A 27,843-nucleotide genomic window follows, 5' to 3' on the forward strand; every position below is an offset into this window, starting at 1 on the left:
GTCACTATTGAAAATAAAATTATTTATTTATAATTATGCACTAGATGTCAATTCCACTGGATTTTCTTCTTCTTTGTATGTTGATAATTTCCGTTGTATTGAATTTGGTTCGGTCGCCGGCTTGTTCTCGAGAGAATTCTGAAAAATAAAACGTAGTTACGGGAAAGTATCATAATTCTTCTTAACTATATCTTAATTTACCTTTAATTAATACTATACTAACATCAAACAATAAAATAATAATATTACAAATCTAAGTAATTTTTGACGTTCGATGTATGTATAACTTTAGAGCGAAAAAAATATTTTTATATCATTTTATGGACACATTGGAATTTTACACTTATTTAATGAGCACTAGCCTCAGGCCAAGTCTGTAGATCATACTAGAAATTTTTATATTAGGGAGTAATTGCATCATCGGTCGCAATCTGTGCATAATGGCGAATCAAATTTCTTATTAGAAGTACCTACTCCTAAATTCAAATGTAAATTCAATTCATGTATTCAGTCAATAGGCTAAATCTGGTTCTATACAGAACTGTTAATGTGTGTGTTCTATTATTTAATTAAAATCTTTAAAATGTATTGTACCGTGCAGTCATCGTCATCAGTTTCATGTTCATCATCACTTTGATGTTCATTGTCAGTTTCCTGTTCATCATCAGTTTCTTCATCTGATGATGAACGCTCTTTTTCAACTTCTTCATCCTCTTCTTCCTCGTTTTCAAGTGTTTCATCTTTTTCTTCTAACGGCTCCCACGCTATATCCTTATCCACCATATCTGTTGAACCGAATAATACGTCTATTTTTGTTGATGATTTTACTCAAAATTGTCTTAAAATATTATTAAATGCACTTTCTGTTCGTCAATAGGAAAATTTAGTCAGTAAATCTCTATACAAGGGAAAAAATTTTCAACTTCTTGTTGTAGAGCAGAATAACCTTGATTTTAATATATGGTTATCTAGATGAGAGGCAATTGCTTAGGTTTTAGGTGGCAAAAAGTTGACACATTAATAATCAAGTTATTTCTATTTTTTATTAAGAAGGGAACCATTGTAATTTAAACATAAGTTTGTACCTCTAAACCTAAGTGATCCTCGTCTGCTGACCGGTTTTTCTTCATTTACTTCTATAATTACTGTAGGGACAACGTCTATAACAACACCGTTTGATTTCTTTTCACCTTCCTTGTTTTCTTCGCTTTCTTTGTTGACCTGATTTTAAAGAACATTATAAATGTATTTACTTAAAGTTTCGTATGTGTTACTTTAAAATTATTCTTAAACTTCAAAATAAGTTATCGTTTCGTCTATTTTTGCTTAATGTTTCTCCTAAATAAGTATCTACTTATGATAGGTATATTACATATTTAATTGTAACTTATTACACTTTGAGACTAAATATTTCGAATAATATTAAAGGATATTTAATTTAATGATCATATAAATAATATGGTAAACTAAAAACTAAATTAATCGTATGAATTAAGTTATGATTGTCTATTTTTAGCCATTTTCACATTTATGGTATTTCTCATCCATGTTGACAAAAGTATTGATGACTGTTTACTACTAGAATATAATTGTATCTAATTTAATATTTTCTACTTTAACTGATGAATTTTGATAAAACACATATGTGAGAATATTACTTGTAAAAACGAAACAGAAGGCTCTTGTAGTTTCGTAGCTTTCTCCTTGTTTCTCATAATATTTTCATCTGTTTCTTTTTCTAGTCTCAGTTTGTACGCTTTGTGTGTTCGCCACATCTGTAATATTTTAGAATCTTATTAATTTTTTCTAATACTTAAAAGTTACTGTTACATACTTACATGGTACATATACAATATTTGTCAAATAACTTACATGAGAGGCAGTATAGCACAATCCAAGTAGAAATATAACAATGAGTGCTATAAAGAACTTGTCAGTGTTCTCCTCTTCAGCGTCAGGTTGCTGGTGTAGAGAGTCGTACGGGATCCTCGACGGGGGATCTTCTACCCATGTCTTGTCAACACTCTGAAAAAAAAAGATATTTTTGTCAGATACGGCTCGAAGGATCATTCCTTTTATTTTCAAACGTGTTCGTATTGATATTTTGAACATGAGTGTAAATCTGTTTGGTAGTATATTTCAGATTATTTAAAAAATAGGCTAGCGAAGGCATCGTGTTTATAAAAAAAAAATTGCGCATTAAATATCGTTAAGACATATTCAAATCTTTTTAAAAACGCAGGGATGTGTTCAATCTCAAAAGTTTAGAGCGGAATCGATATAATTATATAAGAAAACAAATGAGATTATGTAGTATTAACATAATAATCGAGTCAAGTAATCAGTCAGAAGTCAGCGAAGCACCGCGCGGGTGCGCAGGCTCCGTACACTGTACAGACAGTACTCACGACGAGAAACGAGCCGTTGTGCGCGTGGTGCGCGGTGAGGCGATCGCGGCGCGGCCACGCCTCGTCGAAGTCGGCGGAACACTGCGCGCTGCGCACGCCCTGCGCGTTCACGGCGTTCACCTTCTCCGAGCCCGACTGCGTGAACAGCATGTACTCCTCCAGCGGACTCATGGCGTGCGCGTTGATCTCCACGAGGATGTCTGGAACGACGCCACGCACTAAGGTTACTTTCACGTTGCTGCGAAAATGCTATATAATAGTCAGCGGTATAATAGAAAGCGTAAGAATTCGTACGGGAGTAACCAACGTATAAATATCGAGGGTTATTTCCTACTTTTTTGTCTTTCTCGACACAATTGGTAAATTGGGTAAACCAATACTTATACTGTGTGGCTACGGTACTAAAGAATATAGCCACCCCCTCTCTTCCCGTGGGTGTCGTAAGAGGCGACTAAAGGATAACGCAGTTCCGCTACCATCTTCCTCCATCCATCCTGGCGGGATAACCATCCAACTGCTGGCTTTGAAATACACAGGCCGAAGACGGGCAGCAGAGTCTTCGGTGCGACAAAGCTAGCCCTGCGGTTATCAACCCGTCTGCCCAGTGTGGTGACTATGGGCAAAGCACATGAGTTCGCGTTATTTTTGGCGTAAACTTGTGGAGGCCTATGTCCATCAGTGGACTGTATAGGCTGTATGATGAATACTTATAATGCAATAGCTGTTGCCGATGATACATGAAAAGAGATAAATGAGCATGTCAATTTAGGTTTGAGGTGGATGCAGAATGGTTGAATGATAATCTAATTAAATGAAAAGCACAAAAACAAACAATGTTCGTTCTCTATCAGCGAATAGAGTCAACCTAATGACGGATTATACAATATAACATACATGGCTATAATCATAATTTTTATATTTTGAATTGGTACGCACATCTGAATTTAGTAACAAACAGGGAGAAAAACTTGATGAGATCTTCAAAAGTTTTGTGAGGCATAGCTTTGAAGGAAGTTCTAAATAAAATTAATTTTCCTTTTTCTATGACTGGTTCCGTGAAAACTAATTTTGCTATGAAACAAACTGTCCATACTTATTTTGTCTACCAACATAATTTAAGACCTCTGTTCAGTTGAAAATTTTAAAAACTTTAAGAATTTTTTAGGATATAAAGAATTTTCCTCTTAAGATTGTTTTAGAAAGTAAAAAAAAAATGTTTTAAAGCTTACTAGACAAACATCCATTGTATCCTTTATATATCTTAAGTCTCGGGTCGGTGGTGTTTAGGCCACCAATCTGCACCTCATTAGAGCCGACGTCTAACACTTCCCAGAGTCCTTGCGGCGGAAGCTTCTCTAATGGCACATCTATTCTGTCGATTAAAAGTTTCGCTTCCTGTCCTATTCTTGTATAGTAAACTGTGTGACGTGCCCCTGATACAGAAAAATATAGGATGGAGACTATAAAGAATACAAATAGAATTGCAAACAGACTAATTAATCACATAAATTTGCAACTAGAGTAGTTTCAATCTATCAGTAGTCAATCTGAAAAATAAATCGTTACCATAATACTGGACAATAAGTAAAGAGAAGTAAGAGAGAGAAAGGAAGGTACTATATACCGTTAAGAAAATTCCTATTCTTAAATTCGGCTCCATAGGCAGCCTCTTCCCTATCTTCTTCGAATTTCAAATAACCATCTTGAGTGATCGCAACTAGCAAGTAATAACTGCGCCTGTGAATATTAATGTGTACTGTACAATAAACTGAGGAGATTATTTGTTATAAATTTGCAAATCCTGGGAGTTTATGCAGCTATTTGAAGTATTCTTTTTACTTAAAATGGTATTCATCTCTAGATTGAGCTATAACTAACTTTGATGATTTCAGTTCTTTCCTATAACTGAGATAATAAGTAAGAAATTACGTAACTCTACTTACTTGTTCTCTGTTTGTACTAACAGGAGGACGGTGTTTTTCTGCCGGAGATCGTTACTTGAAAATGCTAGTTTAATTTTTACCTGAAACCATTTGATGATATTTGAGATCTTATAACATAAGGAAGAAGAACAAAATAAAAAAAAAAGTGAGGGAGGGTGAGATATAGTAGAAAGGAGAGAAAAAAGAAAGAAGAGTATGAGAGCATTGAATACACAAATCTTAAAACTATTCAATTTGTGTGATTTTCAAGTTGTATTAATTATAAATAGGACTATATAGAATTTAATACTTTAGGCTTTATTAGATTTGTGTTGATTGGAAGGGTATATCCATATAATTTTAGCATCGAATTAAATTACTAAAACACTATAAAAATTGGGCAGGATTAAAAATTATTGAGTAGGTAGAAGAAACTTGAAAACTTTACCGTATTTATTGGTCCGGCCAAAACAAATTTCCTTTGTAAAATGCTCTCTCCATTAAAATCGGCCCCCTTCTCTTCCATACAGTATTCCCCGAAGTAGCTCGTGAGTTCACAGTCACAGCTGCTTTCTTGATTCGTGAAGTCTTCGGTGCAGATGCCTCCGTTCTTGCAAGGTTCAGAGTCACATTTCATGTTACATTCTGGTAAAACGCCTGCTAAATCTGGAAACATAATTACTTTTTCGAATATTTTTTTCAATTTCTCAGATATTTCTTTAATATAGTCGTAGTAATTTTTTTAAGTTTAATTTTTGATTTTAATTTAAGAATCTGTTTTTCTAAATTATTTAAAAGCTTATATTGTTGAAATTATTTTATTGAAATGTGAATTTGATTCTATTTCGTGATCGAACAATATATGATAATTTAAAGAAACTTCAAACTGAAATAACAAAATATAATCTTAAAGATTGTATTCAGGTGGGACGCAGCAGGAAATATTCTGCTCCAAATCAGGAGCAACCCGACTGGGAAAGTATATAAAACTTACAGAAGATCGCAGTTAAATAATACTGCTTTCAGTAGTATTGTTTCTGTGGTAAGGAAGTATGATCTCCTGGAGAGGATCAGGATTCAGGAACTCATTTGCGTTGTTTTGGGTGTCGTGTGCAACTATAAGCAGTATTGTGTTCCTGTTGGTGAGTAAGGTGACCAGAGCTCCTGGGGGGATTGGGGATTGGATCGGCAATGCGCTTGCGATGCTTCTGGTGTTGCAGACGTTTATAAGCTACGGTAATCGCTTACCATCAGGTGAGCCGTACGCTTGTTTGCAGACCTAGTGATATAAAAAAAAAGCTAACGGTAACCACTCAATCACTGTACCAGCCGACGTACCCGCCGTGCGAGTGAGTGCTACAACAGCGCAGTACCTTGTTCGATGTTCTGCAGCGCCTTCTTGGGCAGGTCGACGACGTGGTCGTGCACCTTGAGGCCGCGCACGCAGCCGACGTACCCGCCCTGCGGCGCGCGGGCGGCGCGCGGCGCGGCGTGCACGGAGTAGGGGTCGTGGCCGCCCAGGTTCAGCTGGAAGTAGTCCGTGGGCGGCGCGGGCGGGCGCTGCGGTCGCATCACCTCTGATGATTAACAATGTTGCTTCTTGTAGGCCACGGGTAAAGCGTCAGTAATCGAAGGAATCATCATTACAGCCTATACAGTCCACTGCTGGACACAGGCCTCCACAAGTTTACGCCAAAAATAACGTGAACTCATGTGTTTTGCCCATAGTCACTATGCTGGGCAGGCGGGTTGGTGACCGCAGTACTGGCTTCGTCGCACCGAAGACGCTGCTGCCCGTCTTCGGCCTGTGTATTTCAAAGCCAGCAGTTGGATGGTTATCCCGCCATCGGTCGGCTTCCTAAGTTCCAAGGTGGTTGTGGAACCTTGTTATCCCTTAGTCGCCTCTTACGACACCCACGGGAAGAGAGGGGGTGGCTAAATTCTTTAGTGCCGTAGCCACACAGCACGAATCATCGAAGGAATAAAAGTCAGTTACTGGGCAGTTACTTGTTTAAGAGATTGGCAAAAGACTTTCTAATTACGTGTTTAAAGAATTCAACTATCTCTGTAACTACTATTTACATATTGTCTTTTCTTTATCTTCGTCAAGCCTTTATTGGAGAATGACTTTATCGACTAACTTTTTTAAAGATTTTCTGATACTTTTATATGTTGTAATCTTTAAAGACAGAATGTTTGTCGAATAAATCGTTATACAATTCGATTATTCGGTTATTTTAGATGTATACTAGAACTTATTAAAAGCTATGATTTGATGTATACGACGTTGGCGCAGCGATAATAGCACTGGCTGTAGCGTTGGCGACATTTATATCGACCATAATTATAGATGTTAGTCGTGGTCTGGGCGTTGTGTTTGTGTACTGTGTTTCTGGATCCCCAACACAGGAGAAAATCCTACTGGGTGATCCGTTGAGTGTGAAGCGTTAATTAATTATTATGATAAAAGTGATTTAATATACAACATGTATTAAAAATATTAAGACTAGTAAAAATATATACAACACGTACAAAAATTAAAATAAGAGAAAGAAAAAAAAATTAGAACTAAGTATTTAAATTTTTGACCGCAGATAGGATTTTTATAATAAAGAAAATTGTCTAAATAATCTTACCTAATTCAGGGTTCTTCCACGGTTTATTAGTGTAATTTGACAGCAGCCTAGCAACCCTATTGGTGGTAGTGTTTTTATCATTGACATGCAAAGTGGTCGAGTTATCGGTTCTTATGATCGCAATCTGTACACTTTCCCCTTTGTTTATTTTCTCGTAAGTGACATTCATCTGTATGATTTCATCTTCGTCGTTGAACAGATAGATGATTTCCGTTCCATTGTGTATAAACAGATGTATGAAGTTGTTGAGGTTGTCGTTTGCGTATAGTACTAGAGCGTTGTCATCGTAAGTTCTCAAGTTCATTAGAACGTTTTCGGTCATCATTTTTTTAAGTCTCATCTTTTCCGCATCGGTCTCGTTGTCGACCAAATAGTTTTTCTTTAGATAGGATTCTTTCGTTTGGAATGTTAACGCTTTTTCATTTATGTCTGGAATTTTGAATACGGTGTTTCAATCTTGAAAGTATAATTTTTACTCAGTTTTTAAATACCTTAGAAAAACATTTTTATAACTATTTTTCTAATTTTTACATTAAGCTTAAAAAATGTAAACACTTACTTTCTTCACAATGTTTTCCTAAATGTGCCCAAGGGTTCTTACAAATGCACTCATAGGTTGACCAGAGCTCTTTACAAGTGGCCTTGTTCTGGCAAGGATTGGGTACACAGGAGGGCTTACAGTCCTTGATGATTTCAGACAGATGGACCGACATGTAGCTGTATATATCTAGGATCTCCCCGTTAACCACTAATCCTCTAAAACAGCCGATTAGACCTTGATGTACTGCGGACTTTTTTAAATGCTCCCTGAAATAGAACAAACTCATAAATATGTCGTAAGATAAATTAAAAGTAAAAAACCTTTTTAAAAACCAACCGTTTATTTGAAAGCACTAAAACCAAAAAATAAAATTTTACTTTTAAATTTTTACTAAGCTATAAAAGCTTGTCGCAAGATTTACTTGTTTATATAAAAACAAGTACAAAGTAAATTAAATAACTTGATGTGATTGATTTTCACCATTTAAATTTTCGCCGCGTTGGCGCAACGGTTACAGCCATGGATTGTATCTGTTGCGCTGGCGGTTGCGGGTTCGATCCCCGCACATGACAAACATTTGTATTGGCCATACAGGTGTTTGCCGTGGTCTGGGTGTTTGTGCAGTCCTTGTGGGTCTCCCCACCGTGTCTCGGAGAGCACGTTAAGCCGTCGGTCCCGGTTGTTATCATGTACACCTGATAGCGATCGTTACTCATAGTAGGGAATATATCCGCCAACCCGCATTGGAGCATCGTGGAGGATTAAGCTCTGATCCTTCTCCTACATGGGAAAAGAGGCCTATGCCCAGTAGTGGGATATTACAGGCTGAAGCGTATTTAAATTTTCAAAGTAAGGAAATACGAGTACTCAAATCTCGCGACAAGATAGCATGAAGCGCACGTGGTAGAAGTTGTAATCGATCCAGATCCAGTGCCCGTGTTCAGATATATATTCCGATTACGTAGCTTAGTAAATCGATAGAAATGGCGAAGAAAAAGGACTAGGAATAAAAGATATGATGGATATTACAGGCTGAATCTACCAATAAATCATAAAGAATACTTACGCGGTAGCGCCTCCGATGAACATGGAACCCTCAAAAGGCCCGAACTCCTCCTCCAGCAGCAGGTTTAGCATCTGGTACTCAGTATTTAGCATGAAGCGCACGTGGTAGAAGTTGTAGTCTATCCAGATCTTGTGCCACTCGCCGCCGTTCAACTTGCGCTTGGAGTTGATGACAAGCTTGCGAGTTGTTCCCGTGTTTAGAGTGAAGTTGAAGGTTAGCTCGTGCTCTGTGGGGTATGTGGTTTGAGGGATGATTTTCCTTCTTTGTTTTAGTACTATTAAATATAATACGGTAATGTAACAACCTATAAAATGTCGCACTACCTTATATTCTCTTATGTCGGTTTCCTACGTCTCTAAAATTTTCTCTTAACAAATAACGTCTTCTTCTTTATGGGATATTCTATTACCACATAGTACCAGATACATTTAAAAAACTTATTAAATTGAGGTATTTATATTTCTGGGTTTCTTAGGAACTAAATAAACCATATATTAGAAATAATTCAGTGATAAATAATAATCCATTCCAAATTTTATCTCTCTATAATATGAATGAATGTGGCCTTACCACTAAAATCTCATTATTATAATAATATGTTACTTTAAATTCATATAAGTACTGGATTAAAAAAAAAACAAACAATTTATCGCTAGAAAGCACTACCATTAAAAAAGGGTAGTTAGGTCTGATGGAGCTACGGGATTTAAAAAAAATACCACTAGTTAGCGCAACTATAAAAGAGGGTAGTCAGGTCTTATAGAATAAAGGGGTATAAAAAAGTAATTTACCACTGGTAAGCGCCACCATAAACGATGGGTAGTTGGGTCTGATGGGCGGCTGGAATAACAGTATGGCGCTGGTGCCGGTGGTGCGGAAGCTGAAAGCAATGTCGCCCTTGCGCCAACCGGGTACCTCGATGTAAGACTGCGACGTCGTAAACGTTACCACGTAGCGCTGTGTGTCTGTAGGAAACGTTTACCATAGCTATGTTCTGCGATTCTATTTGTAGGATTCCCGATATTGTGGATATCGTGTGATAAAATGTAGTCTACATAATTGTGTTTGCAGGCAAACGAAAAAAAAACCGACTTCAATTACAACGTAAGTAGACAAATAAAAAGTCAAGTAAATACGCGCTATCAAAGATTACTCAAAAAGTAGTCATCAGATATAGATCAAATTTAAATGTACATCCAGTAAAAAGTTATGAGGATTTTTGAGTTTCCCTCGATTTCTCTAGGATCCGGTCGTCAGTTCCTGGTTTCCTTATCATGGTACCACACCAGGAATATCTCCTTTCCAACAAAAAATAATTATCAAAATCAGTTCATAAACGACCAAGTTATCCCCGAACATTCATAATATATATATATACACATCATTATATATTACATATAGATTCATCCATGGCGTATTTACCAAATGATTCAAAAATCTATGTACATATAATAAAATGGTAGGAAAGTCAAAACTGTACATTGAATATTTTTTTAAAAGAATACTTGGGGTATGATCTACAATCGATACCGAAGCCAAAATTATAGTTTTTAGAATTTTTGTCTGTTTGTCTGTATGTATGTCCGGGATAAACTCAAAAAGTACTGCATGGATTTACTTCAAATTTGGCACGAATATTATTAAGAAGTCGGGTCAACATATAGGCTACATGTTATCACGCTATCGACTACGGGGAACGAGCAGTGAACCTTTATTTCTTCAACGTATTCTGTAACAACGTGTAATCTAACGACGCATATTCGAATGTCGCTGTTATTATGTTAATAACTATGCTATAAGCTAGCTTCATACTATAAACAAAGACATTCAGTAGTATATTTAGTATCAACAATGCACCCGTGCGAAGCTGGGGCGGGTCGCTAGTATTCAATAAAAGTCAAATTAGATATTATTTCTTTTCACTCTGAGTTATGAACTAAATTAAATTAAATTCTGCATATCCAGTATAGATACGCATCGAATCAAAACAGTAAGCTACTAAATCACTCTTAAAAATTGCACCAAATTGTTTAATTAAAAAATTATCAAACTCACTTGTCTCAACGCATTCTAGAGGTCCCAACGTTATTCTGCCCTGCGCTTCTTCAGTTAAATCCTTTTGTTGTAAGAAGAACATTTCAGTGATTCCCAAACTCTTGGGGTCTACAAGGGTTCCTTCGTCTGAGTGCCATTTGTTCTCATTTGCATCGCAATTGCAGGATTGTGTTGGATTAACGCACGTGGTGTTGACTCCACATGGGCAGTAACCTCTGAAAAAATAAAAATATTTGCCTTTATAAAATCAGTTTGTATCATCTCACTGCTGGGCATAGTCATCTTCTCCACGTAGGAGATTTACAAAATTCATTACAATCCTGATTTCTAAACTAGGAAAAATGGTGTCATTGGTGTTTTCCGAAGAGTTATATGTGTATATGTATGTCTGTCCGACTTTTATAAAATGTGTATCTTTAGTACAAAAGGAATGATTATTAGAAAAACCTCGGAGAAGATAAAATGTCTCTTTTGATCTGATAAAACACAGTATTTGGAGCTATACATACTCTAAATATATACAAACAAATTTATATTTTTTAAGATCATATAGATATTTTTATAGGTGCAATGTATGTCTTTTTTCTATAGACGTATCTTTAGACGTTTTATATTACGCAATTGGTTTTTTGACGAGTTTTTTTATTTCTTTAAACTTAAAACAACGACTTTTGTAAATAGGTATAATTGGTTGTATCATTGTCGGAACATCGAGACTTCTAAAGGAATAACGGAACTTGCTTTTGAATGGAATAAGTGCAAAGAATTGAAATAATACACTCATTAAACATAAAGCATATTATCTATGGTCTGAAGCACTTATCAGTTCCTTCGTTATTGCGCATTAGTTCTATACAGGAGAAGAGTTATTTTTATATTCCTTTGTTTCAATGAATTTAAAAGTATTAAAATTCGAATACACTTTAAAGATTTAATGAAACCAGCAATGGGACATTATCGATATCACATTAACGCTGTGATTTATTGCAATCAATAAAAGGCCGTCGGATTCGAAAGTAATTTACTAAATCGGTCGGCTAAGGTCGAAATGAATGTGCAAAAAGGTATAAACGAGAGAACCACGTATTTAATGTATTGATGTTTCAAAACCACTGTAATCTATTGAACGTTAACCCTTTAAAAGGTCAGGTTCCCTTATTAAAACCCCTTTAAAATTTGTAAAAATTTATTAGTGACGGCTGAAAATTTATGTATTCTTTGTAAACAATAGGTGTATGTTTCAAATAGCTGCTGAATGAAATTCGATAGCTAAAAAAAGTTTAGGTTGGAATATATTTACGTACATAAACTTTTGTAACGATTTTAAAACTCTTTTGAGTAATTAATACCAAATGATAGATTATTCTTTGAGTCTGAATATGAAAATTAATGTTAGGTTCTAAAATTTTGTAATACTTTTTTTCTCTTAATGCCAAATGGACAAAAGGTTTTTTGTACGTTAATAATAATAATTCAATTAGAATTTATTTAACTACTACAAAACTACAGAATTTATCATAAATATATTACTACAATTGTTATGTTAAAATTTATTTCATGCTCTGCTTTACCGTCTCCTAAGTTTATTTTGCGCAGTCGAAAGCTTGAAGTTACAAAGTCATTCCGCCTCCTGTTTATACTGTGATTATTATTACCTTTTATATCAGTACTGCTGTGTTTTTGTAAAATTTTACCCAAGAACGGCAGTGTAGTGTTACCTCTTGACGTTCCCGATGTAGTCAACAGTATCGCTGGAGGAGGAAATGAACCAAGTAGCGCTGTGTAGTTCCAGTGGCGCCATGTTGCAGTCGTACTTGATGAACTGCCGGCAGAACAGCGAGTGGGAGATCAGCTCCTGGAGCATCTCAGCTGTGAACTCGCGGTACTTGATCTTGAAGCTGAAGTCTTGGCCGGATGATGAGCGTACGTCCTGGTATTGGAGATTAAAGTTTTGTTTTATGTTTTGTATTAAGGTTTACTAATAATTATTCACAACAACACACATAAATAAACTTTTTATTTAAAAAAAATTGTCAAAAAGATGCCACGTGGTATTTACTTATTTATTATTTAGCAGAATTAGATGATATATACAGCTCCGTAAGAGTTTATTTTACGAGAAATAAGCGTAATTAGTAAGAATATTGCGTATAAATATAAAATTAATAGGAAGACTCACCACTTGGCTCGGAAGGTTGTGTTCCACAACTGTTGTAGAAGAATCGGCTTCGATCTGAAACTCGCATTTAACGTGTGCCGGAGGAAACTTTCCATTACCGTCTATATCTATCAGATATACATCGTTTCTAGTGTAACCTAGAAGTGCTAGTTCTTCACAAGTCTTTCTAAATGTTGCGAAGTGACAGTTTTCACCGATGTAGCCTAAAAGGTTAGTTTGGAAGATTTTAGTTAGAAATTGGTTAGATTTTTTTATAAAATAATTTTGATATAAAAACCATTACAATGGAAAGCAAGCGTACGGAGACGGCCTGATGGTTAGCGACAAACGCATTTTTAAACCCTACTACCGCTGTAAACATCGCATACCCTTTTTTTAGGTACTTCTCCAGACGGGCCAGATGGGCTATTTCAGATTTTGAGCAAAATTATTCCTGCCATGTTCTATCTTAATAATTAGTTTATTTATTTATTTGTTCAAGTTGACTAAAATTAATGGTTTAAATTATAATAATAATTGGGTTGTTTTCTTCGCTATTAAACACTTTATAAGTTGAGAAATAACAAAATATGATTACGAAAGCACATAAATTGTCGTTTCATGAAATCTTGAGAATTATGGAAAATAGTTAGATACTCGCATTGTTTGACACATTTGTTGGTATTGTTCTGTCGTACTAACAAAGCGTGGGAATTTTATTTCGTTTCAATTTCTAATTAACGTGCGTTTATTATGTTTGTATACTTGTCATTTTCCCTTTCTATAGGGCTTGAACAACATATTTAAGCGATGAAAAAAAGTGTAGTTAAAATTTTAACTGTCAAGTGGTTCTGTTATGTAATTAAATCTTAGTACGGGTTTGTCTCAAAAGGGTACATAATCATTTTTTGAATATCATATCAAAAATTGACCGCTCCACGTAGACGTAGACGTAGTAGACGTAGGGTACATAATATTATTAAAAAAGGGAAATATAAAATAAATGAAATAATTATTAAACATAAACAGTTATTAAATTCACGTGAACATTTTGAAAATATTATGTTATCCTCTTTTAGGTACTTACATATAATAGAAAAGGCACAGACTGATATACCAACACACAAATAAAAAAATCAACAGTAATGAGATTTTAATAAGTACGTTATGTAAACAATATCAACAAATATATTTTCATTATACATTATTTCTTAATATCAACAGTTCTAAAATTTGTCACGATAAATTAAACTTACGTTTTAACTAAAGTAAAAAGGGTTAGAAACCGAAATTTGCAATTTGATCAATTTCAAGAAGTTGGTTTTTGAGAAAGAAGTAATATAAATGTAGTGGCGTGCTTAACAAACCCGTATTTTCACAGTTGCATATAACTCTATCTTCTCTAATAGAGCAGATGCCGCCGTGTTCGCAAGTGTTCGGTCTGGTGCAGGGGTCGACGTAACGACAGTCGTCTATGGCTACTTCGCCTACAACGCGCTCCGTGTTTATTACGTATCTGAAATATAAGTTTAGGATATTCTTATTGCTTTACATATATTATTAACTAGTTAGTTTTTGACTAGTTCGGTAAACAAGCGTACGGCCACGCGATGGTGAGTGGTTACCGTAGGCTATAAACACCTTCACCACCAGAAGCGCGTTGCCAACCTATCCTCTGAACTCTTTAGGAGCTCTTGCCACATTATTCACCACAAGAGTAAAACACTACAGTATTATATAGCTGTGATCTTCTGTTTCTGTTTGCTGTGTGGTTACGGCAGTAATGAATATAGCCACCCTCTCTCTCGCCGTGGGTGTCGTAAGTGGTGACTAAGAAATAACAAAGTTGTACTACCACCTTGGAATTTATAAGGACGACCGATGGTGGGATAAACATCCAACTGCTGGCTTTGAAATACACACCGACGACGAAGACGGGCAGCAGCGTCTTCGGTGTGACAAAGCCAGTACTGCGGTCACCAACCCGCCTGCCCAGCGTGGTGACTGCGGTTTACACACATGAGTTTGTGCCCTAATGTCTGGCGTCAATTTGTGAAGGCCTATGTCCAGCTGTGGACTGCGATAGGCTGAAGTGAGTGTCTGAAGTGAATCTTCTGTAAGGTTAAGGTACTTTCCCAGACGTTCTGCTCCAGATGTTGAGTAGGATAGATCCTGCTGTGTGTGTGTGTGTGTGTGTGTGTGTGTGTGTGTGTGTGTGATCCACTACCTCAATAAAATGGTTATCAGTTATCGTCTACATTGCAATTTAGGTATTTCTTAATTGTAATATCTGCTCCAAAACGTAATTAAAAAGATCTCTGATAGAGTTCTTATGAAGGTAGCTAACTACATTGCAATTTAGGTATTTCTTAATTGTAATATCTGCTCCAAAACGTAATTAAAAAGATCTCTGATAGAGTTCTTATGAAGGTAGCTAACTACATTGCAATTTAGGTATTTCTTAATTGTAATATCTGCTCCAAAACGTAATTAAAAAGACCTCTGATAGAGTTCTTATGAAGGTAGCTAACACCCTTTTAGTTTTTAAGAACTAACTTAGAATGTATGACAAAAATTGTGTCAAATTTTATTAATCTTCTTACATAGTAAATCAACATAATTCGTATTACACTTAGTTGGAATCCGTATGTAAATGAGCCACATGGTTCAACATATGAAAGATTGTTATAAACTAGATAGAATACTTGTAATTAAGTTTAATTGAAATAGACTGTAAAACATTTATGTAATTATAATTATAACCTTCATCTTTTGAATTTAAATGAAAAATATAGAAGAGTAATTAACAATGTCGTATAGGCACGAGGCTTTATTTCTAAAGAAAATAATATAAAATGTAATTTCCGAAATGTTATGATTTATTAAAACGCCTGAGGTTCTCGTTAATTTATGTAAACTAGAAAATTCGATGGTAAATTTTGTGTTATCATTTCTGTTGCCCTTTGATGATTCTAAATTAGTTGATAATTGAGTATTTTGATGTTTAAGTTTGATGTTCAAGTTCAACAGTTACTGTTTAGCGAAACTGAAAATTAACAATTAATTGAGTGGTAATTTCTCTAGATAATAGTCTACTATACCAAGAACCTTTAACATTAGCTGAGACGGACAAAATATCATATTAGACGTAAAATTTGTTATGGCATCATCAAACAATATTTTAAAATGAACTTGATAAACCTAAGTACAACGAAATTTTTATTAATTTTTTATCTATTTTCATTTCTATCATATGGGAAAATAGTAAACTGCTTATGAATTCAACGGAAATTCTATTGAAAATCTTTAAAATAATGTCGTAATTTTGGTTGTTGTGTACCTTCCTAATATTTGCAGATGCGTTTTGAGTTCGGGTAGTTCATGTTAGCGTTTTTAAAACAGTTTCAGATTCAACGACTTTTTGAGGTGATTTTGAGTAACAAACTACACATCCACTTAAAAAATATATAAATTATATTATCATAAGTACTGATTTTCCTAATAAAATATGATTGTCCTCCAAATTCTGTCTGCGTACCCTAAAACCTATTCACACTTTGTACGTGATTTTCATATTCTTGAAAATTATTTCGTGGTATCACACCAACGTCAGTGACGACATATTGGTCATTTTCGGTTTCAATAACAATATAGAACTTGACCAAAGTTATTAAATCGTAGACATTCACACGACTTTGACATCGCTAGCGAGTCAAAGATTAAAGTCAAGCGTGCAGTCCTACTTTGGGTTTGTTTGCACTTGGTTTGTCATTTTGTCGAATCAATCCATTTGCACCTTTTAATCTATCTTTGTAATAGAACAACGCATTTACTATGTCCTCAGTCAATCATGTTTTAACATATTCTAGTTAATTCTGTAGCATTAAGGTACCTCATTTCAGCCTGTAATATCCTACTCCGGGGCATAGGCCTCTTTACCCATGTAGGAAAAGAATCAGAGCTTAATCCACCATGCTGCTCCAATGTGGGTTGGCGGATATATACCCTACTATTAGTAACGATCGCTTTCAGGTGTACATGATAACAACCGGTACCGACGGCTTAACGTGCTCTCCGAGGCACGGTGAGGAACTAACCTAACTAAATTATTTTCTTAAACATCACTCGTGTCCTGTATTTGTTTGAATTTTAGTTTCTAAGCCTACATGTTTTTGGTTTTCTTTCATACATTATTTTCTAGGTATGTAAAATTTTTATTGAGGTTTACAATAAAGTGTATATTTCTATTGTAAGGTTAATTCGAAAAAGCTATGATAAGGGTCTTCTTAAACGATAACGCCACCTAAGATTAAAGTGTTGTTAAATATTTTCGATTAAATAGACAAGAAATTTCATATTGTCTTGATCATCGAAATACAGTTAAGATTTCCCTCGATGATATAAGGTTAAATCGATAACGATAATTCTCAACCTATATGATTTTCTGTATATACATTTTACTGATCAAACTGGATCGTAATAATGTAGACCGACCCTTAGTCTCAAGGATCGAAAGCATCTGAGCTAAGTGAAAGCGTCCGTAATACGAAATCATCTGTGACGTGACGGACACAGCGATGTGTGTGCTAAAGACGATAACTATCATAAAAACATTACACAGAGATTTAGTGCTGCTGTCAAATTATACGATGAGTTAATGAAGCGGTCATATTTTGTTTGTTTTATTATTAAACGTGGCAGGGATAAGTTATAATTATGATGAAATAATGTTCTAAAGTTTTTTTAATACAATCTACTGGATTTTTTTTGATTCAGCCTGTAGCATTAAACATGGCAGATATAGAGTTACGTTATATAGTGTATATGACGAAATAACATACAAAGGTTGTTTTTTTTATACAATCTTCTGGTATTTTTTTTTTATTCAGACTCGACTTCGACTGTCAGTCTTTCCTGGGCATAGGCCTCTTTCTCTATGTTAGGAAGGGTCAAACTTAATACACCACGCTGCACCACTGCGGGCTGGCGGATATATTCCTTACGGAACGATCAGGTATCTACGATAACAATCGGGACCGATGGCAATAAAAAAATCAATCAATCTGGTAAATAAAATTTTCTGCTCCATTTTCTCGACATGGCCTAGAAAATAGATATAATGTGTTTTTATTTAATTAAAACTTACCTCGGCTCGATCAAATTGCCGTTGATCTTTATATTCCTCATACATCCGATCAAACCCAAGTTAGCCGACTTCAATCCGCTTCCTATAACGATTTTATCCTGAAGCTGAAAATCCAACCCTGTCAAAGTGAATTTATAATTAGTTATAAGCTACACGCTTAGTTAATTTTAATATGATAAAAACGTTAAAAAATATATACTTAAATAAACGCCTCTAATTATAATAGTTTTACTAATTAGTTACAAGATTGTAAAGAATCGTGGTTGTTCTCAAACAAAAAAAAAAACAATATCAAATACGAATTGGGGATAGCTAAAATCAAACAAAAATGGGACCACATGAGAAGCACCAGATTTCGGATAGCAAAATCAGTACTGGGTGTAAAAATTTATGACACTAAAATAAGTAACATACCAACTTCGATTTGATAACCTCCTCCAGTTTTTAAAATCGGTTAAATAAAACAAAGAAAAACCACAGAATAAATCAGTCAGTCGGAGATGCAGGTTCGATCCCCGCTGGAACGGTCGATTTTTAATATGATATTAAAAATTGTTTAGAATTCCCTAACGTGTGGGTAACACAAAAAATAAATCGTACGAATTAAAAATAGCATGGTGTCGTCTCCTATCAAGATTTTTTCATTGTTATATGAAACTTTGAATAGTTTAGATTTCTACAAAGAACTCACTATAGACGGCGCCGCGGTCGCTTAAAACCGAATATAAAATCATCATATCAAAAATTTCGATCTAACGCGTACATCGTTTCATAGTTTAATTCGCTAAAGCACCGACACAATCAGTCGAAGATGCAGATTCGATCCACGCTAGAAGGGTCGATTTTTGATATGATATTAAAAATTGTGGGGTTAAAGAAACTTTATTCTCAAAAAGAATACAATATTCACTTACATGAGAACATTAAGTTTACAATTAAAATCGTATAGCTATGTGCGGCGAAACAAAGCAACAATCGCAAAACATATAGAAAAATATTTTGTAATTTGTTTTATAGAAAAGCATAGATTGATTAGAATTGGAAGTGGTATGAGTTAGTAGAATTGCATACATTTGTTTGTTTTTTATTTAAAAAATTGTCACAGAATAAAGTCGTATATGAAAATTATTATTGACGATATGTTGTCTCTGTGGTAAAAGCGTATATGTATAAACCATATTAGTCAACTTTAGATGAAAAATAATTATTGCAACACCTAAACATATCGTTCTCGAAGAAAATATTTTGAATAAGCCTTACTAAGCCTAAAACCTTGGCTTAGAAATTTATGTACACTATGATAAATTTAGAAATATGCATATAATTGATAAAAGCCGTCTTGCAATATATTTGCAATTATAGCAACATGGCCTTTTGCAAGGTGCAAAGGTGTTGTAATTGCTTAAATCACTACATTATATGTCAGGTGTATTTGTTATGATAATGTTCCGATTGGCATTTTGTAATAACTAATAATTGTAAAAATATTTCTAACAGAAATTTTAACGTCTTTGATGTCATTCAATTTACTTTGCTTTTAAGTTTAATTGATTGTTTTTGAGTACGACGAGTTTATTTATTAACATCTCGAAAGCGGTTGTTATTTATTTAACGCTAAAAGCTGGTCTCTTAACCTCTGCACATTAATTTTGTTATTTATAAATAAGTTTCTATGATAATAAAACCAGCTAATGTATATATCATCAGTGGAACAAGTTTAGTTTTTATTTTGATGCTTCCATAATCACGCTAATTTCATTGGTCATTCTAATATAAAACTCAGTTGAAAAATCACCTTCAGCTGTTACTAGAATTACATTTAAATTAAAAGCGAGTCTATTCTGTAACACTAAGTATTTTATACTGTCATTTGTAAAAAATAAAAATGATCTGAACAAATTAAGAAGGAAATTTTTGTCATTTGTTTATATAGATATTCCAATCGTAAATGTCAAATGAATAATGACACTGAATATTTGAAAGTGTCGTGACGTCACGAGTGTAGCAATTTCGTGTATCTGACAGACAATAATGTTCTTAACCTTATAATTAAAAATATATCGCTGAAGGTGTTGCTAAGCGAAATACATAAGAACGGCTGGACAATACCGAGGATTTTTTTTTGCTTATTTATTGAATTGTAGGAGGTTGTTATGAAACGAAAAATTATAAAAAACTGTGCAGATAATTAGAAAATTATAGAAAATGTAACGGTTATATAAAATTCACACGTGTGACACTTAATAGATTCAAGATGCTAGTCCACATAAATAAAGTAAATCCAATCTACAAAAATATATAATAAGCTGTATAAAGAGTGGGTTAAAGCAGAATGTGATTTTAAATTTATAAAGTAAAATCTATAATATGTAAATATAAACTATACTATACTACAGTATGTAACTATGTGAAGAAATCAAACAAACACACAATCAAACACATATATTTACATGTACATACGCAAATACGTAAAATACCTACGTAAAATATAAAATAAGAAATAAAGTTTAATTTGGGAAACAATACCAACAAAAAACCTTATAACACTTGCAAGTATTTTAATGTGACACTTACCGAACATTTGAGCATGTTTGTTGTGATAGTCGACGGTCAATTTGATTCTTCCCTTCTTGTAGTCTAGTTCGACGGTGTGCCAATCATTGCTCTCATTAAATTTTACCGACTTCAATACCGTTACGTTTTTACCAACATCTGGTACCAATTCGAATCTTATCTCCTCCTTAACCATTCTTACCTAAAATTTTATTATGTTGTTATATACATAAAAAGCAAAATAGACAAAAATCAGAAGTATTTAAAAAAGAGCAATATAATAAGACCCTTAAATGACCAGGGCATGTTATGCAAATGAGTTTGTACAATTTAAAGGAACAATGTCTTGTAGGAAGGCCGCTTTATTTCAAGCTCTTGTTTAATATTAGCAAACAAAAAAATATAGTTCAAATAATACCAATAACGAGCGATATTGTCACATTGCCACGTACCTCCCAGTAGCCTTGTCCCGATGTGATCTGACTGTAAGCCAAAACGGCCATATTCTTGCTCGTTTTAAAGTCGAAAATCAAATTGATGCTGTTCGTTTCGTTTAAAGGCCACCAAATATGGGACGTGGCGAAAGGATACGTGATAGGTATCACTTCAATATCGATATCTACGAATTCCGGATCGAGGACTCCTATGTAGTGGACCTTTGGGTTGTTTTGCTTCAACTCGTAAAGTATCGATACATCGTTATAGTAAACGTACTTAAGATTCCCGGCGAAATTGTTAAACGATTTTAGACCTTTCATTTTATGCAAATCCGGTCCACCGCATATATATATCTCGGGGTCTATGCAGACGAATTTAGCGTCACCGGGAACTTCGTACGAAGCTGTTATATTGTCGAGATGTACTATGACGGTTTTTTCATGTATTATGACTGTTAAGTTGTGCCACATGTTGTTATTGACTCTGTTGCCCAAATAGTCTTCAACTGGACCGTCACCTAGATCTATTTGTATCGCTATTCTTTCAAGATGTATCGATAGTGCAATATAGTGATGTTTGTCGTCAATTTGTCCGCTTGCGTAAAATAGAGCAGAGTCATCGAAACGGGTCTGAAAGTAAAGTCACCTTGCTAACGATACCTTTTAGCATTTGACATTGAAACTTGGTTTGCATATTTATATTGTATTTTTATCTCTCGCTAAAGGTCAATTTTACTGTCATTTTTGTTGTTTTTAATTTTTTTTAATGTGTCTTGCATTAATAATACATATAAATAAGTTTTTTTTTTATGATTCGTCCAAAATTGCCTTCACTGTTGGCAAATGTAATAAAAACATTTTGTTTTATTGTAACTTTTTTAATGTTTCAATAAGGTAATTTTATTATAAAATTTATGGTTTTTGGTTGAAATAATATGGATATTTGAAGTAATTTTTGTTGTCAATAATTCATTTAAATTAAAAATAAAGATTTCTTCCTACAACCATCTCAGATAGACGATATTAAGTAAATATGTTAAAAAGACCAATAAAATTCTGACTTTGAAACTGTCCTAGAAACATTCTTTTCCAAGAAAAATTTAAAGAAGCTAAGAATTAAATTAAATGATTAATTACAATAATTCATCGTCACTCATTTCACAAAATAGTTTAAATCTTTAATAGTGTCAAGTTTAGTTCTAGTCAAAATTTATGTTAAATAAATAAATAACAATAATTTGAAAAGATCCGGAAATAAATTAAATATGTACCTTAAAATGCAAGCTGACCCTCGTGTTGGTGGAGTGCACGCGGTCCTTCCAATCGTACACGCGATACGACACGTAGCTTGAGCCGCGCAGTGTTAGGATTGTGGCCGCTAATAATTACGCTATTATTATATTTTACTTAACTATATTTGAGCCCGACACAAAATGAGGGTTGTTACATGTTAGTGATATCTGTATCTGTACCATCGTAGCTCACAAGCGAATGGATCGATTTCGATGCGGATTTTTCCAAAAAAAACAAAGAAAAACTCCTTCCATAAGCAATGTTTGTTAAAAATCGATCCAGCAGTTTGAATACTATACATACATAACTGGACCTGTTACAGTTTTCTTATTACCACCGATACATATATTATTTAAAATAATTGATCCAATGACTCATGGTATGGCCGAAACAACAAGAGATAAAACTGTGAAATTTTGAAAGTTGTTCTTTCGAGACACAGATTTCCAATGAGGAGCGATGTTTTTTTCGAAATTATAAGAAAAAAATAAACGAGAGACAACTTTTTTAAAAACGAAAATAACAACAATTTCAGAATTTACTAAACTACTTACGAGTGTGTCAAAAGTCAATACTAGGGAACTTAATAATTATAAATTTTACAAATATTTGTTTGTCTATTGAAATATAAATGTGAAATAAGGATTATGGTCTGAATCACAAGCAAATTCACGAGAACATAAAAATATGTTAGTGATATAACAAAGTTTTAATTTTAAAAGGTTATTATATCAAATTATACTTACTGTAAACATCACAAAGCTGTTCTTCATACAGAGTTCCAAAACAATCACATCGATAGCCGTTGTATTCATTAATACATCTAGAACCTTCGAAGCAAAGGTTCTCCATCGTTTTGCATTTATCAATACAACCTTCTTTAACGTTTTCATGTTTAGTGGCTATTAAGGGAACTATTGGTAAGAGATCAGACGCGGCTTTCCCCGAACTTAGGACCATATCACTGATGCAACCAACAAATGATTCTATGATATACTTTACTCCATGAAGTTTTTCTTCTGAACTGAGACCTTTTTTTTAAAAAAAAAAGATTATAATCAAATGGTATAATTTTTAACGACAAAAATCTATATAATCATTATTGATAAGAAAATGCAGATACTCAAATCTATACTAATATTATAAAGCTGAAGATTTTGATCGTTTGTTTAAACGCGCTAATGTCAGGAATTGCTGTTTTTTTCTTTTTTTTACTATGTAAAAGTGTTTGTGTCGTAAGAGGCGACTAAGGGATAATACAGTTCCTACATATATACATAAACCTAGTCTTTCATAGCGTTTAATTTAGACGCATAATTTAGGAGATAATGTAAAATCATATAAAAAGACGCGCCGCGCGGCTGTGTAAGTCACCAAGTTCCAAAGTAATAGGTTAAAAATATTTTAGTACGTTATTTCCTCCAATTAACGTTGGGTGACGTAGGATGAACACAGGTACTTTAGTATAATTCGGGTATCTTCATTTTTTCCCAAGCTAGTATAGTAAGTAAGCTAGTATAGCTAATAATACCTTACCTCCAATGAGAATGACTGATGTTAGATTGTCTGTTATTCCATAATTAGTATCAAAGCTTAAGCCCTTAAAACCAAAAATAAAATTAAGTAAACCCAACGGAGATACAATGTTTGATCACTTTTGTTAGTAGAGAAGAGATTTTTGAGATTGTGACAAGTATAGCTAGAAATGAACTGACCACCTTTATTGTTTAATACTAATTAAATATAAAATATTTAATTGGAGTTATAGAATTTAAGCAGTGTTAATAATTGATAGCAAATTATTCATTCACCATAACGTTTATCAATTAGCTAAGATTGGATGACTTCCTTTTCAAAAGTTGTAATACTTAGTGATCAAAGATATAGTATATACGAGTATGTACCGTCTAGCAAAATGTTTGGCTACCTTTAAATAAACTTCTTCTTTTAGTTGATCAACTTTAGCAATGAGTCTTGCGCCGTGGACGTCTATAGTAACGACTACACTATGCCAATTATCTCTGTTGAGTCCTCTACCAACTGTGACTGATGTTAGATGCTTACCAAATACATGAACCACTGAAAATTTAATATTACCTAATTTAAAGACATTTCCTATTTTTTCATTTGCATAAATTAAAATTGAACGCCACTTGTAGTTTGGGTGCATTTTGAAGTAGCGGTCAAAGGTGAACTTTTAATTTAAATGTTTAAACTTATTATTTTAAGAGGAAAAACGTTTCGCTTGAACTCGGAAATTATGAAGTTGGAAGTTGAAATTTTTAAACATTATCATTTTAAACGAAATATGGTATGTTAGCTCGAATACTTTTTAGTATGAAGTTGTTAACAATTGCAATTCTTAAAATTATTGTCTTTAAAATGTGGTAATAATTTTAAAGTAACAAGACATTTCGGTACATACATAAAATAAAATACAGGAATCGAAATCTCAGCGCCATCTTGGAATTACATACTACGCTACTTACGCTCCTAATTTATTATTTAAGCAGATAATAAATTCTCTCAGATCTCAACGTAATTACAATCTTGTTCTGCAGTTAACCTAATTACTCTTTTTACTGTTTATTTCAGTATGTTTACCTTTAAGTTCTCCCTTTTCCACGATAACGTACAACGCATATGGTTGCATTTTGAAAACCGGATTCTTGACGTTATGATAAACTAAAAGACCATGAGGAAGTCTTGTTCTAAACTTAAACGATATTTCTCGGCACAATCTGAAAACGAAGGATATTTTAGTCTTGTAACTACTCACTAAAATTTAAATTTATGTACATTTATTCAGTCGAAAATATCATTTATAGAATATTTACAAAAGCTAATGTTAGTTTTTTTTTATTTACTTTTATTATAGACACGGTCGTCTGTTACTAAGGTAGACTTGTAGAATTTAATGCCTCTTTTAGATAACAGTCGACTGGCATATTGTTGCGTTTGTCTCAAAGAGGAATACTTAATGAGAACTGCCCAACGGCAAATAAAAACAAAAAATTTGATTTGTGTTTCAAGATATACTTAACTTATAGTTACTGAGTTAGTATGGCTGAATCGTAGAGTGACAACATTTTCCTACTTATAAGTTTTTATTACATTTTGAAATAAAATTATATTTTTAATTATTATTTTAATTTAATAATTTGATAACTACAATATAATCGGTATAACTTATTGATTCCGAATAACTAACTAAAATAATAAGGATAAAATGTGATAAGCCTTAGACTGGGAAAAACCGAATTATGGGGTTTTGGGGGGTGGAGGGCGGAGGGTGTAGGGGAAGCTATACAAGGTAACACTGCCACACTTCGAAGCCCCATGATTATGGAGATATCCATGGTTAAAGTTTTGAGATTAGAGGAAGAATTTAAAGCTATTATAATACCTTTGAGCTCCGCGTCTGACTTCACCTTAGCTCCGGCGTTGCGGGCAGTGCAAATCCATGCGCCGTTTTGCAACTTGTATAAGTTATTTTCGAACAGGAGTACGTAAAAACGATCTCGACTCCAAGATCAATAAACGATACAACTTGCGGTAACCATGCTATATTCACATTTCGCACTTGATATTAACATTTCAGACGTTAAGTTATTGTTTTCACACGGTTTTTTAACAAACGATACAATTGATGTTTAATGACTGAGATATAGATACTTTAAAAAAAATGGCGCGCCACTTATCGTTTCGCTCCAAAGCAATGTAGGCATAAATTCATTGTTTTTGTTTAAATAACTGTAAAGGCAAAGGTCTAAGACCATACAGCCTTGTTTCATGTTATGTTTTTTAATTAAATATATTTTATTTTTATTTACTTACTGTTATATACGAAAAATACTCAATATTTTACTTCATTTTATACGACAATAAATAAATTAAAAAAAATATAGTGAAGTGAAAAACATGACATGAATAAAAAAAAACTTTTTATTAAAACATCTATCAGTTGTTAAACATCAGTTGTGTCGTTTGTTAAAAAACCGTGTGAAAACGTTAAATTAACGTGTGAAATGTTAAAATCATGTGCGAAATGTGAAAATAACATGAGAAAACTACGGAACGGAGCATGAGTAACGTAAGTTGTATCGTTTGTTGATCTTGGAGTCGAGATCGTTTTTACGTACTCCTGTTTGAAAATAACTTATGAAACGTGAAAATAACGTGTGAAATGTGAAAATAGCGTGTGAAATGTGAAAAAAAAACTCTTGTGAAATGTGAGAATAACGTGTGAAAGCTGCGAAATTCTTCTTCTAACCTCAAAACTTTAACCTTGGATATCTCCATAACTATAAGGTTTCGAAGTGTGACAATGATACCAGGAGTAGCGTTCCCTATCCCCTCCCCTTCCCCTCACGATCCCGAAATTCGGTTTTTCCTGATCTAAAGCTTTACCTGTGATAATAACATAATCCGAAATACTTCTTCAAACAAATATTTTATGCAAGAATAACTGACTTACCTTAATTGAAACCTTTGTATGATATCTCCATCGAGTTGTATGAATGTATTGTCTTTTGCGAACATAAAAGTTTGATGGTGGCCAGATTCAGCAAATGTAAGGAATCTGTCTCTATCGCTGGGTGGTATCGGTGGTATGACTGTCGCATATGTGGAGGTAGAAATGTTAACAGTGGTAGGCAAGGGCGTTGTCGATGCGAAAGGTAGTGTTGTTTGTTGTGGCGCTGCAATAAAATATTATTCATTCATTCATTCAGATTAATGGCTTCCAACAGTACCAAACTAGCACAGATGATTTCGCCAATGTCACGTAGAATGGAGAAGACACGAAGGAGATTAATCGGTGTGGTTGAGAAATACGGCATCAATAGACTATTGAAGCAATAAAATATTATAATTTTATATTAATATGGTACACTTAGTTTTTAAAAAATCTTCTTTACATCTAGCAGAAATGATTAATTTGTTCTTAAAATTAAAAAAATCTAACTCGTCGACTACACAAAGATAGTTAATAAAAAAGAAATATCTACAATATACTTTTTACCCCTATATTTTTACATTATAATATAGATGTACATTTTGTAGATTTTTATAATTTCTTATAATTAGTTGCGTAATAAAGAGTATTATAAAATTCTTAACTTAATTGTTGTCTATATTCTTACGTGGCTATAGTTTGTTAGATTAATTATTTTTATTGCTATATTACTTCTTTTACGAGTTTAAGCGTAATACTGTTTTGCTATCTCCAATAAACTAGGATATTACTAATACTTATTTTAAATCTGATCTACAAGCTCAAGGTAAGTGAAATTTGATATTATTATTATTAATTCTTTATTACTACGTTTACGATATTAACATAAATATGAATACGCGTATGTATGAACTATAAAAACTGTCTAGACACGAAAAAAAGTTAAATTAATTAAAAGTAATATTCACAGTACAACATTATTATTATCTTTACGTAATTTTTTTTATTGTTGAGAAATTTTCTGCTCAAATTAATGCGGTTTTGTTTTGTACGTGAGCGTTACCTTTCTCTTCAGAAGTTAAATCAATTGGCAGGCTTGTGTTAACATCAGCTATTCCATATGAAATCAATATAACGGTTATGTATATTTCGCGTCTTTCCCGCAGTCCCAT

General features: G+C 33.7%; 1 protein-coding gene across 1 annotated transcript; it reads right to left on the reverse strand.

Moving 5' to 3' along the window:
- Window positions 1–5: 5 nt before the first annotated feature.
- LOC123659858 (contactin-associated protein like 5-1) lies at window positions 6–27,843 on the reverse strand. Its single transcript, XM_045595024.1, has 29 exons — window positions 27,735–27,843; window positions 26,693–26,915; window positions 24,820–24,956; window positions 24,143–24,294; window positions 23,752–23,815; window positions 22,962–23,246; window positions 22,194–22,300; window positions 20,938–21,552; window positions 20,507–20,687; window positions 17,933–18,050; window positions 14,154–14,302; window positions 12,808–13,010; window positions 12,347–12,558; window positions 10,629–10,843; window positions 9,365–9,538; window positions 8,574–8,799; window positions 7,526–7,773; window positions 6,967–7,395; window positions 5,704–5,907; window positions 4,779–4,996; window positions 4,352–4,431; window positions 4,033–4,145; window positions 3,638–3,841; window positions 2,409–2,608; window positions 1,873–2,025; window positions 1,659–1,775; window positions 1,086–1,221; window positions 595–785; window positions 6–138 (listed from the first exon to the last, which is right to left on the reverse strand). The coding sequence occupies exons 1-29, from the start codon at window positions 27,841–27,843 to the stop codon at window positions 34–36; spliced, it is 5,568 nt and encodes a 1,855-aa protein (XP_045450980.1). The 3' UTR covers window positions 6–33.

The sequence above is a fragment of the Melitaea cinxia genome, chromosome 14 (genome assembly GCF_905220565.1).
Source record: "Melitaea cinxia chromosome 14, ilMelCinx1.1, whole genome shotgun sequence".
Lineage (NCBI taxonomy): Eukaryota > Metazoa > Arthropoda > Insecta > Lepidoptera > Nymphalidae > Melitaea > Melitaea cinxia.